This window comes from Zootoca vivipara, chromosome 2 (genome assembly GCF_965207765.1).
Source record: "Zootoca vivipara chromosome 2, rZooViv2.hap1.1, whole genome shotgun sequence".
In the NCBI taxonomy this organism is placed as follows: Eukaryota; Metazoa; Chordata; class Lepidosauria; order Squamata; family Lacertidae; genus Zootoca; species Zootoca vivipara.
This window is the reverse complement of record NC_142584.1, coordinates 68,298,352-68,311,496: the sequence shown is the minus strand read 5'-3', so window position 1 is coordinate 68,311,496 and position 13,145 is coordinate 68,298,352. Positions and strand designations below refer to the sequence as shown.

Here is a 13,145-nt window from a genome sequence, read left to right as displayed (position 1 = left end):
GGGCCCGTGACAACAGATCAAAATAATATTGATTTGATCTTGAAAGAAAATTACAATCAAGTTTTCTTAGTTCAATATTATCCCATTACAGTGCATGCACAAGGGGGGAGGGCAAGATTTCGACTGCCTAGGGGCCTCCATAGGGTTTAATCTGGCACTGCTTTTAATTCCCACTTATTTTGATGGGAGTGGCTTAGGTTGCAGAACTTGACATACTTACTTGCGAGTAGGCCCCTGTGAAGTCAAGGTGCTTCCAGACAGGAGTTTAATATGAAAACAGGTCATTGAGCTATTGCAAACAAGACTGTTGGCAACAGGTGGTATATATCAGATTTCCTCTAGAAAGGGTCTATGCAGATTAATTTGGAGTGAGGAGGATGTGGGCTAACATTTTGATGCTGACAATGTTATGTGAATGTGGCAATCAATCAATCAATCAATAATCCCACAATAAACATCCAACTGAAAGTACCCTCAGTCGGACCTACTTCTGAGTAGACAAACATTGGCATGAACTGTTAAATGAAATGTAATTTTTAGCTGGAACATACTTATTTTTATATTATTGATTTATTGGGAAGTAAACATATGTGTTCATATCATTTTACCCAAAATGTTTTTATTAAAATGTAAAAAAAAAATGACTTCAGCATGTTTTTAAAGAAAACAAAAGTCTGTTAAAATATTTTATTATATTTTATTGGCCATGAAAAATATTTACTACTGATACTGTCACTTGTTTTTCTAAGTCTAAGCTAAACGTCTTCCTTTGTTGAATAGGGTCCAATAGGCCATTGTGCAGCTACTGTTCTAGAATTGTGGCTATTTATTAACAGATCATTCCTACAAAAATGTGAGTGAGAACTTTTCAGGGCTCCCCCCCCCCAAATCCAGTGAATGGAAAGCAGAGCAGTTTAAAAGCTTTGTGTTTTAAGAATGGGGTGGTGTAAGGATTGAAAAGATAGGGAGTGTGAGATACACGGTTCAAATATTTTTAACTCAGACTATTATTGAGTTCATTCTTTTGACAGCATTCACCCTATTGATCTTTGGTAAATGGTGCTGATGCTATCTTCAAGATGGATTGGATTGGACAGAATAAACCCCTTTCTGTAGTTCATCTTTCACCTGAGGAATGGCTAAAGTCAGCTACTTTTAGCAGAATGGGCTGAGTCAGCAGCATAAGGAACTAGAGTTGGGATGAGTGAATGAGATAAAAGAACGGACATGAATATGAGCATAGGGAATTTGTGGTCCCAGCATACAGTTTCATGGGGGCCAGAAATACCAGCTAATGCCAGCACAGACACATGTCCAAAGAGTTCTCACTAGATACAGACACTTGAATAATGCCAGGGGTCTAAGTGGCTTGGGACCAGGGTCCCCCCCAAAAACCCTCCCTCCACATATGCCTACCCAGCCTCTACGCCCTTAGCCAGGGCTCAATTCTAGTCAACTGAGGTGCAGCAGGTGGCTGTGGAGGAAAGGGCCTTGATGTGGTGGTGCATCAAACCTGATGACATTTCAATGCCACACAAACACCCTCTTATTTTGCAATTCCTTTCAATCTGTCTCAGCTCTAAATTTATTTTTTATTTTCACCAAACGATTTGATGCTGCATATATTTTACAGTTAATAAGTGCTTTCCCCACTATGCATTTAGGTGGGCATTATGAGCCTCCCGGGTTCATATCTGGAACCTACCTGAGCTGGCTTTGTTTGAATCTCTGTCTCTGATGCATAATTTGAAACTCCTGATTATTTTGCTAAAGCCTGTGGCATTCTTGGGATTTCACTGGATGACTTTGAAAAGAGCACTAAATGTTGCAAGGATTCTTTATTAAAGTGGGGATAGCGACATCTGTCCATAGAACTCCACTTGACTGAAGACAAGTGCAAATGCAGTTTCTTTACATAAAGGTAAAGGTAAAGGTCCAGTCGCGGACAACTCTGGAGTTGCGGCACTCATCTCGCTTTATTGGCCAAGGGAGCTGGCATACAGCTTCCGGGTCATGTGGCCAGCCAGCATGACTAAGCCGCTTCTGGTGAATCAGAGCAGCGCACAGAAACGCCATTTACCTTCCCACCGGAGCGGTACCTATTTATCTACTTGTACTTTTGACGTGCTTTTGAACTGCTAGGTTGACAGGAGCTGGGACCGAGCAGCGGGAGCTCACCCCGTCGTGGGGATTCGAACCGCCAACCTTCTGACCGGCAAGCCCTAGTCTGTGGTTTAGACCACAGCACCACCCGCGTTTCTTTACATAGTATACAAATAAATGGAACATGATTGATAAGTTTGGGATAAAACAGCTGTTTGAAGTTTAAGCACCACACAGTTTACAGGAGTTGTACTAATAGGAATGTCACAAATTGTATTATTTGGTGCCATTATAGGTTCCATCCACAGGTGGTAGTTGGGATCTGCAATTTATCAAAAGATAGAAAAGGGGGCTTGAAGGGTTCCAGACTGCAGTAGGATGTGACAAGTGTGTTTTCTGCTCCATTCCCTTTGCATCTTCTCATCATCTGATACATCCCACTCTCTTCCCCACCTCGTTGTGGTAACAGCTTGGGAGGTCAACAGTGGCAGGATATCAGTGAAGACTTGCTTCCTCTTTCTAATGTATGTCAAACACATGCTGACAATGCCCAAGGGAGTGAGGAAAGTAGGATGGCTCCTGACACTGCAATGCATTTTAACTGGCTAACAGCAATCAGTGATAATATAAATAGCACATCAAGTAGAAGCTGTAGATCCAAGCTACAAAGAGCAGGAAAATGGAAGCTGGCTTTTGAATGAGACCAAGTGTTGACACACAAAACTACAGTATAGTTCTAGTAAATCCTGCAGACAGCAGATGCAGGCTGCTAAGCAGTTATACCTACAGCTAATTACACCTAGTTGTAGTTTAATGTGTTGACCTTAGAGGAACATGTCTGTTAAAAGTCAGCTTGAGAACTTCTTTTCCTACTAATAAATGCAATACTGTAAATAATAAAAGAAGTGAAACAGAAGACTTTCAGACTCTGTATAGAAACTGAGAATGGGGGTGTGTATTTGCTTAGGAGTTGCACTTCCTTTTTATTTAGAGCTTTGGGCTTATGTGGGCAGACTGCTTTGGTGTCATATGTCATTGTTTGGCACTGAGAAAAAGTGTGCATCTTGTGCAAAATGCAAAAGTGATTGTGCCACTTGTGAGTTTTCTGTTTTGAAGTGTAAAATGGAACATTCAATAAATAAAAGAGAATAAGAAAACCCAATATTACTTATACACTGTATAATAATAATAATAATAATAATAATGTCTTTGACAATGACCCCGCTCCAGTCCAGCAGCACAGAATCAGGCCCTATAGATTTAGATGAAAACAGCTACCAGGGTGACTCCAGGGGTAAGACAAAGCATTATCAAAACTAGAGAATCCAACAGAAGGAAGAAAATGCTAAGAAATCAGAGCACTACATTTTAGGCTGATTCTCTAATTTACAATCAAACAACACCAAAACATTAAGGAAAGTTGAGATTCTCAAGATTAGGTTCAGTTGTTTTCTTGTGAAAGTTTCAAACACTCCAACCAAGACTATTCAGCCTTGAAAAGAATAGCATATACTGTAGCATTTCCTGTCTTCTTTTTTTGTGCACCATCTTGAACACACATGGGAGAGTACCTACTGCTGAGTGAAAGGAGGCTTTAGTCCCATACAAATCCACATTAGGAGCTCAACCTCTCAATCAATCTAATTATTCAGCACTACCCTGTAAATGGGGAAACATACCATCCTTAATACTATCTGACATAAAAAGGGTTCTGTTAATTAGGACCAATCCCTATGTTCACAGAGCAATGTACCGTAGGAATTGTCATATGGCTGGATTCCATGCTGCTTTGATAATGTTTCTTAGAGGGAAACCATATGAGCTGAGCAACTGAAATAGTTCATTCCCACACCAAAGTCTTTAGCCAATTGTAGGACCATGCCCACAAAGTTTCTACTAATAGAGACTAATGGAAATCTCATAATCTCCTCCCAACTAACTGTCGTCCTTATCAATTAAATGACAACAATGAGAAAACTGGAAAGGAATTAATGGGATGGCTTCCTGCATCGGCTATGACTTGCAATAATCAGTGGAAGACGCATACATTACATCTGATACACAAGAAAAACACATTTTCTCATCATTTTCTTTTTTTATATGATTTCTCAGCAAACATACTTACAAAAACTGTATGTAATCGTTAATGAAGTCCACACTCCTCACAACAATTAAGCAAATACAATAGGCCCACCCCACCCCCAGCTCCCACAGTCATCACAACCTTGATTACCCCAGGCTAATTATTCATGCCACCTCACATCAAGCAAACTTTTGCTTGAAACAGCAAGCAAATTTGTCTCAATTTCAAACAGTCAAAGACATGGTTCTATACTATATGTAGCAAGGTCAAACATCCTGAGAGTGTTCGTTCCTGGCACAAACCTTATGCGAGCCTGGGGAAGAAGGAGTTAGTTCAAGTGAGGAGACGCAAGGAGAGGCGGTACAGGAAGCGCGCTCATTGCTAGATGGGAAGGGGGGTGAATTTAAGGGCCAGTCCTATTCCCATAGGTCTGGCCCCCTTCCCTTGTTAGTTAGTTGTTAGATACATGCCAGTTGAAAATGAAAGTTAGAGTGCCCAGGCTCAGGCATGCTAAGAAAGGAGCCAGTTGTGTCCTTGGGGAAGAGCATGGCAGGGCAGAGCGCGATTCCCACCTTGCGTTCCACTGGAGACGGGTGGAGGGAGGAGTCAACTGCTCTACTTCCCCGTCCTCCCTGCTGGATGGACTGGTTCAGCTCAAAAGCCTGAGGAGAGGAGGAGCAGAGAGTTAGCGCTGGCAGGGTGACCTGCCAGAGAAGCAGGAATGGCAGGGTATGGCCAGAGAATGCAGCATGCAGAAGTCTTTTGTCTCTCTCAAATACATACATACTTCTATGGAGATCAAAATCCCCTCGTCAAATATTTATGACCTGTATTTAGTCTGAATGTGTATCTGCATGTTCGGTTTGACTTTATGTAGAACTATGCATTCACTCCCCAAAACATATTGCCTCTGCTGCTAAAATTAGTGGGATGGGGTTGGGGGGGGGGAGGCAGAAATCAAGACCCTGAAATGAGGTTTAGTTACTCCTGCTAAACAAGAAGAGCATTTACAAAAGTGGTTTTCAATTGGTTTTCCTATTTCCTAGTTGTTGTCAGAAGATAAAATAAATGTGGGAAATATATTCACACCTATGCAAGCAGATTCTCCTTGTATTATTTTAAAGAAGATGCTAACACTAGACATTTTAAGCAGATATAATGTAAGGAACACACGATGTTAGAGGTGTTGTAACAATAAGGCTGATTTCACAGATATTTTGTATGCATCCCCCCAGGCATATTGGATGGCAATGACTATGATAAACAATTCCATTAAAACCAGAGGTTATTTTACTTGCCTGTATTGAAAGATTCAGTAAACAAGTGCAATTATTAGCTAACTGAGAACATGTTAATGACAGCAAAAAAAAATCTGGTTACCAGTAAATAAAAATCAGGTAAGATTCCATAAATTTGGAAATGGTTCAATAAAATATGGCATACTTCCAAGTTAGAGAATCCGTTAAAGTCTGACAAATTTTATGTGACATCGAGGGTCTTGCATGACATAATGATTATCACAAATTAAGGCTACAATTCTATACATTTACTCCTATACTTAGGAGACAGTCTCATTCTGCACAGTAGGGGATTACTAGGATTAGGCTTTATGTATTTAATGTGCTTTAAATAATGCTTAATCATCAAAACTTCCAAGTGGCTTCCATAATATATATATACACAGTATGCTTCTTGTGACCTTGTTACAAATTACTTTATATATGTTCCCAACACCTCATCTCTTCCTACCCTGTTGTTGTTGTTGTTGTTGTTGTTGTTGTTGTTGTTGTTGTTGTTGTTGCTGCTGCTGCTGCTGCTGCTGTTGTTGTTTTTAGGAAACACTATGTTTACGTGTTTTATTTTGATGTTTTCACTGTCCCCATTACCTTTTTCAAAACCTGGAGCTCCATCTCCTTGTCGGAATAAGTGGGGTGTGGGTGTGGGTGGGTAAAGCCCTGTTGTGCACAGTGGAATTCCTTGTGCAGGACTTCTGCTGACGGGTCTGGTTAGGTGAATCCCTAAGAGCCTAACTTACCTTTCAGAATTGTTGGGATGATAAATGAGAGCCACGTAGAGGTGGGGGGGGGGATGGGGATTCATGTATGCAGCCTTTGGCTCTCTTTGATGAGAAGTGGGATGTGAATGGGCTGAACAAACATACAAACAAACATAAGACAGTTGAGAAGATTCCACATCTCATTACCCAATACTCCAATCTCAATCCCTTATTGATTGTTGAATGTTGCCAGAGGCTGCTTTCCTAGCATGGCCTAAGAGCAAGCCCATATGCTTCTCCAGGACTGATTTGGCTGCAGTCCCAGCCATATGCTCCTTCAGTACCTCACCTGTGCTTTACGGCCTCGATTGACAAAGGTACAGACAGGATTGTATGCTCCAGTGCCACAAACATACAAGTGGGTTCGATTCCAGGGCTGGATAAGGCGGATGAAGTTCCCACATTCGCCCTGGAAAACAAAGAGAGAGGGCAAGTTAGTCACAGGCTCCTATGAAATTGTATCTACTTTAAGGAGATTAGTCAGTCTATGGTAAATGGAGCAATTCCATCCTCTGTTCAGCATGGCCTAAGCAGTGATTTACACATATTTTGAAGCAATCAGGTAATTGCTTCAGCATTAAATGAAAGCTCCCTGAACACCCATAAGTCACAAAATCAGACCACATTGAATGGTCTGTGGATCAAATGGTCCTCTTCAACAACATTTGTTTCCAGTTAAAATTGAGGCAAGCTAGGTCTGGCGCACTTTGAAAATCCACAAATAAACCTTTTGGATCCACCCCTCCAACACCTTTTCCAGCAATGAGTTTTGGATGCACTTCAGAGACAATTTTCCTGCACTCATTTTAAGTCATGTTCCTGTTGGAAGAGTTTTGAACTAAACCCCCTTCCGGAGCAAACATTCCTTGCTCACATCTTACACTGCAACATCTGTAGCTGAAGCAGATTATAAACGGTGCTGCTCAGAACTCCCAACTCACAGCCAATTTTTCTGAAAACTGAGGAAAGAATAACTGTAAGATTGCAATAATATATCCTGGTGTCAGGGTGGCAAATCCTGGACTCCCAACCAGTTCCTGCTTATTTTCAAAAGCCAGAAAATAGTGCCCTAAATAACCAAAGCATAACCAACTAAGGAGAAGGGGAATCTCTGGCCTTATCTATGCCAGGAAAGAAAATATATTAAGGTCAGCCTTTAGATCCCCACTCAATAAGAGGTACTAAGAACTGATTGGCTAGTGAAGGGTGGACTGAAAATCTAATAGGTAAATGATAGCAGTGAGGCCCAGAGGCAAGAAGAGCAATTCCCAGAATGTATGCAGGCATGTGTTGTCAAGACCTGAGTTCATTTACTGGCTGGATTCTAGACCAGGCATGGAGCTCCATTCAGTGTGTCTGACTGCAGACTATTTCCTTCTCTCATCTCATGTTTCCTCTTTGCCTCAAATCTCCAGTTAGGCAAATCATAACAGTACTGGGCTGGGGCCATGATAACAGAGTTCAGTAGGATGGGAAAAATGCAAGCAAACAGTTTCCTTTACCAAGCCAGCTTAGCTGCTCTAAGACTGAGCCCCAAACAGTAGCAGCAGAGAAATCCCAAGAGGACAGAGTTCAAGGTCAGCTGGCCAAAAGGCTGACTGTGCCTTGTAGGAAACAGCTTGGTAACCCTTTGACCTCTTGCTTCCTCCTACTGAAATTCAGTACACATTACTGCTGATAGACTTAACTGGGGTTGGGCAAGAACCCCAGTTCCTTTAAAGTACTGCTGACAAGGCAATCTTCACTTTCATGTGCCATACACCAATATTCCATAACCCCCTAGCAGTGTTAGCAGCCCTTGTCCTTAGAAAGATTGCACAAGGCACAAGAGTTGGCTAACTTGGACATGATTATATCTTCTTGTAACAGAGGTTGGGAAGTCAAAGTTTACAGCTGCACTCTCAATTCCAGTGCTAAGCAGAAACCTGCAACCAAAAGATGACTTCATCACCAACCACTGCACTTTAGCTTCCAGAAACCAGCAAAGTTTTACAATGGTGATGTCATTTTCTTCAAAATCTTTCTATTTAATTCTGTCTTTGCTATCTTAGCTTTTCTAACTAGAAGTAGAACACTGTCACTTCATCACATACTAAAACTTGTGTTGTATTTTAGGGTTTCAGAAACACACACACAGACACAAATGTTTCTGCTCAAATGCTGGAAACTTTTGTATAGCTACTCAAGGAATTATGACCATGGCTTTAGCTTGTGTAGCACAAGGAACCAGGGTTATTGTGACTCAGTTACCTGAAAAGATAGGAATAAACAAGAAGTGAAGAGGGCAGTCATAGGCAATAGGGCATCATCATTTGCTCATATTGCTCATAGCATGGTATCCCTGAGGTGGTGTGAGCAATACAAATTGCCACTGCTTGGTGGCTTTCAGTCTTAAAGATCTTGGAGGAAGGAAGCTTCAGAAGGACAGCTTTCATCATCCTACCACGTTACTAGCATTCCTTTGCCTCCACTCGTTTCCCACATCCTCTATAAACCTGAAGACCATACCAGAAGTACTTACATTACTGTTCTTCCCTGAAAGAACGCACTCTTCTATCCTTTGTTGAGATGCAGGCCAGTGGATCTGCCAAAACAATACAAAACCTTCAGCCTTTTAATTATAATTCTCCACAGAATCATGCTAAGAGAAATATAAAAAAAGGGATGGATGTATCTATCCCACTCCTAAATCTAATCCCAAACCATCAAGTTTTCTGGGAAGGCGGATTTAATTTAAAGCACTGGTCACTAAGGACCTTTCAAAATTATCAATTTGTATGGCATCAAGCGTTCACTTGTTAGGTTCAGGTGTGTTTTCTAAAGGTAACACTTTGGGTGAAGGGAATATCACATTTCCCACAACATTTGTGGGAAACTAATTCACCCACCCTTTGATGTGACAAAAATACATCAATTTTGTTACAAGATGCTGTGTGGAAGTGTCACAGACACCTAGTGGATTGTTGCTTTGTAGCAACAACAGTGATAGTGACTCCTTCAGCACCTTCATCATCTTGTTACTTTTAAAAAGATTAATTTTAATCTTTTAAAAAATTAAACTTTATAAAAATGCTCTTTAGAAATTAAGCACTCACTCTCAGGAATGTTCATGTAGCCCTGCAACCCACTGCTCATGCTGACAATGTCTCTGCATTTTATTAATTTGTTAATTTATTAATTTATTGCTAAAGAGAAGTTATTTGAAGAGTGTTGTGTGCTTTTCCCTCTCTAGGACTGAGTTGTATTTCTCCCATGAGATGAAAACAGAAGTGGCCATGATTCTCCCCAACAAGGCTATCCCACTGCAGCATGGCTACTTCCACCCAACAATTACATGTGGACTCTGCATATCACACTTTTGCCTTTCTGCTGTGCCTTGCATAAATAGTGTTGCATAGCATGGTGTTATAAGTTGCTTGGAGGCCTTTGGGTAGCAAGCAACTAAAATGTCTAATGAAGAATATTTATTTTGTAAAACTAACAGTTCTGTAAGAACTTTTAAGTATTTTGTGAGACCAAAATATAGTCAGGGTACACTTTGACTAATCACCTGGATCAGCCCTAAAAAGAAATAGCAAGAGCATTTAATGTCTTCCATGAGAATCAGTTGGTCATTTTGCAGCCCCTCCACCCCACAAAGCCTCCCAGATGTTCCTTGTCCTGGTAAAAAAATGAAAAATACCCTTACAATCAGGGGCTCCCGGTTGATATCGTGAAGATCCAGGGAGAGGATGTAGTCTTTGCTCCCCACATACATGCGGTCATGATCTTCATCTTTCAGCAGAATACGATAATCAGTTGAGTTGAGCAGGAAATTGAAGAAATGGGCAGTGCTGGTGGCTTTGAGCTCTGGTTGGGGAAAAAACACCAGGAAAGAGTTATGTTAGACGGCTCATCCTGTAATTTTTGATGCAACATATACATCTCTATGTACATGCATGATTTGGAACTAACCACCAAGTTCCCCAAACACTGGGGCACATTTAGCTCTTAGATGCAATTAAATACTTGCATGCAATCCATATCAATAAATTACACACCCAGCAACCATCCTATTGCTTAATACAGTTTGGTTCATCAGACTACATCAGCTCAATCCTATGCATTTAGATGTGGCTGAACCCATTGAAAACCAATGAGTTTGGGTGCACTCATCTTGGAATATAGGATCCATTTCTGAGGCCTGTAGTATATCAGTCTAACATTGATTGTGCCACAGAATTAGCAAATATCTGAATGTAATCTGGAAGCTGCAACCACAACGCATAACAAGAACCCATCAAGCAGGAAATATGCATGTACTTAATTACTGAAGCTCTGGGCCTAAGTAAGATTCTATAAAGCTGTGAATTGCAACTCCAGGAGCCCAGCTCTTCAATGTTAGCCATTTTTACTCTCAGAGTCTGACATTCTCATGTGTGAACTGTTGTGTACACATCACTCTGTCTTCGGGCACCAATTATTTCAGGCAGTGTTTTTTTCCTAAAAAAATGTTTAGGGGGTTACTCTCATTTTCCTACTCATATTGAAATACTGACCCTCAATGAGGCCAAACTTAGATTCACAAAATGTTTAGGGGTATGCGAACCCCTGCATCCCCCCCCCCAGAAAAAAGCAATGATTTCAGATGCCAAAAGAACTGAAAAAGATTCTTGGCAGGTAGAAGGAAACTGTGTGATACCGCCCGCCCCCCCCCCCCCCCGGACAGGTTAACAAATGGCAATGACTAACATACAAGACTTCAATCTTGAGTCCACTTTCCTCACAGTTTTGCTCACTGAATGTTTCTCACCTGACAACTAGACTGAAAAGTACAGTGGCACCTCTAATTACGAACTTAATTCATTCCAGAGGTCTGCTCTTAACCTGAAACTGTTCTTAAACTAGAGGCGTGCTTTTGCTAATGGGGCCTCTTGCTGCCGCTGTGCTGCCACCACACAATTTCCATTCTCATCCTGGGGCAAAGTTCTCAACTCAAGGTAACTCTTCCACATTAGCGGAGTTTGTAACCTGAAGCATTTGTAACCTGAGGCATTTGTAACTCGAGGTACCACTGTAGAAGGGTTTAGGAAAAGGCCTAGTCTATTCAAGTCACAATCTTAGGCAACGTAATAGACGTTTTGTTCCAGCCAATACAGGCTAGCCTTGGGCAATTTTGCTCATAAACTGTGAAAGGGGAATTTTGTTTCACAGCAAGTGAGTTTACAGGTAAGAAGGCAGGATGGTGGTGAACCTTAACAGGGGCTCTAGTGCTCTACTCCCTCTTTTGTTCTGCATCCAAGGGTGCCATCTAGGCTGCAGTACAGTGGTACCTCAGGTTACAACCGCTTCAGGTTACAACTGCTTCAGGTTACAAACTCTGCTAACCCATAAATAGTCCCTCAGGTTAAGAACTTTGCTCCAGGATGAGAATAGAAATCGTGCCCCCGGCAGCGTGACGGCAGCAGGAGGCCCCATTAACTAAAGTGGTGCTTCAGGTTAAGAACAGCTTCAGGTTAAGAACAGACCTCCAGAACGAATTAAGTTCTTAACCAGAGGTACCACTGTACTAGCCTGTCTGAGCATTGTCAACTGGTCCTAAGGGCTAGTCCTGATCCATAAAACCTATAAATCCCTGAGCTCAAGAGGCTGCTCTGAGCAACTTTCTGGCTGGGATCTGAAATTCTGCCTTTCCTTGGTTAAGCATCTGCCTTCAGCCTCTCTGATACTATCTAACCTGCTCTGGAACTCAACCCTTGCCTGTTCTGGACTAATAGCCATCTTCCATCCCAATAGCCTAGTGCTTGAGCCCAAAATCTTGGAAATGCAACAGTCTAATAAACCTTTTGGTGAACAGAGATGGGAACCTGTAGCCAAGCAATCTTTAACCTACGTAACAGTAACTCCAACTTGACTATACCAAACAGTAAGCTTTCCTACTGATCAGGAAACTGGGCAGGGATTTGGGAATAATGGGTTCTGTTCTGATGTTTTGGGTACAGTATTACTTTCCTTCTCCATATCTATTTCTGTCTGAGATAATTTAGGGGAAAAGTAGTCTCTCTAAATCACACTGATCGTTTATATAGAAGTACAGCAATGTTATTAACAACTGTCATTGCCCCATGCCTTGTTTGTTTTTCTGTTAATGTATTTACAAAACATTTGTTTTGAAACTAATATGTTTTTTTAATTAAAAAAATAAAGTAGTATCTCTGTTCATGCACAGAACCCACAAGATATTCACAAATAAGCAATCTTGAGTAATACTGCACCTATATCTTAAATCTGCAGTGTCCAAGAATTAGCCAGTCGACACCTGACCTGCATATGGCACTGATCTCACACCTTCACTTTCAGCTGACATTCCGCCATGCGGGGGGGGGGGGTCTCTTTCAACCAAAGCCAAAGTTCAGATGCAAGCAGATTGATCATTAACAACAATTGTTACAGTATAACTGCACTGAGTTCCAACTGATGGGTGTAAGGGCAGACTGATCAACACAGTATGGGGATAAACAAATTAATTCCATCTGAAAAGGCCCTTTCCTGAAATAAATAATCCAAAAAGTTGGCCTCCCTCCCAGCAAAGAAGAGAAGTGGGAGCAGCTTCACATGTGACTTGAATATTTTATCTAGCATATACATGCAACTCCTCTGTTCAACGGGTCATTATAATTTTCCTGTTTTCTTTGATATCACATATTTTTACTACTACTACTAATAATAAAGAATTAACTACATTATTTGTGGTAACAATTTTTCTAAGCCATTAGTGCATCAATGATATTGCAAGGCCTAGGTTCCACCAAATCCTTAGACCCAGGTCCAACACATTACACACTAGACCACATGCCCTTTTGCCTGTGCAGGAGTGATGCCGCTAGAGTGGCCACTTGCATGTTGCCAAAAAAGAGGAAATGC

At 41.3% G+C, this 13,145-nt stretch overlaps 1 protein-coding gene across 9 annotated transcripts in view; it reads right to left on the bottom strand.

Moving 5' to 3' along the window:
• The window catches only part of SEMA3F (semaphorin 3F), a 126,073-nt gene that overhangs the window by 29,440 nt on the left and 83,488 nt on the right, over positions 1 to 13,145 (bottom strand). For 5 of the 9 annotated variants that reach the window (XM_035105991.3, XM_035105993.3, XM_035105992.3 and 2 more), the window contains exons 3-6: positions 9,931 to 10,091; positions 8,764 to 8,826; positions 6,532 to 6,651; positions 4,759 to 4,848 (exon numbers count right to left, since the gene is read on the bottom strand). In XM_035105991.3, the coding sequence (XP_034961882.1) occupies positions 4,759 to 4,848; positions 6,532 to 6,651; positions 8,764 to 8,826; positions 9,931 to 10,091 (434 nt within the window). The remainder of the gene's footprint in view (positions 1 to 4,758; positions 4,849 to 6,531; positions 6,652 to 8,763; positions 8,827 to 9,930; positions 10,092 to 13,145) is intronic. The other 4 variants (XM_035105997.3, XM_088662144.1, XM_088662146.1 and 1 more) reach the window with 1 other exon arrangement.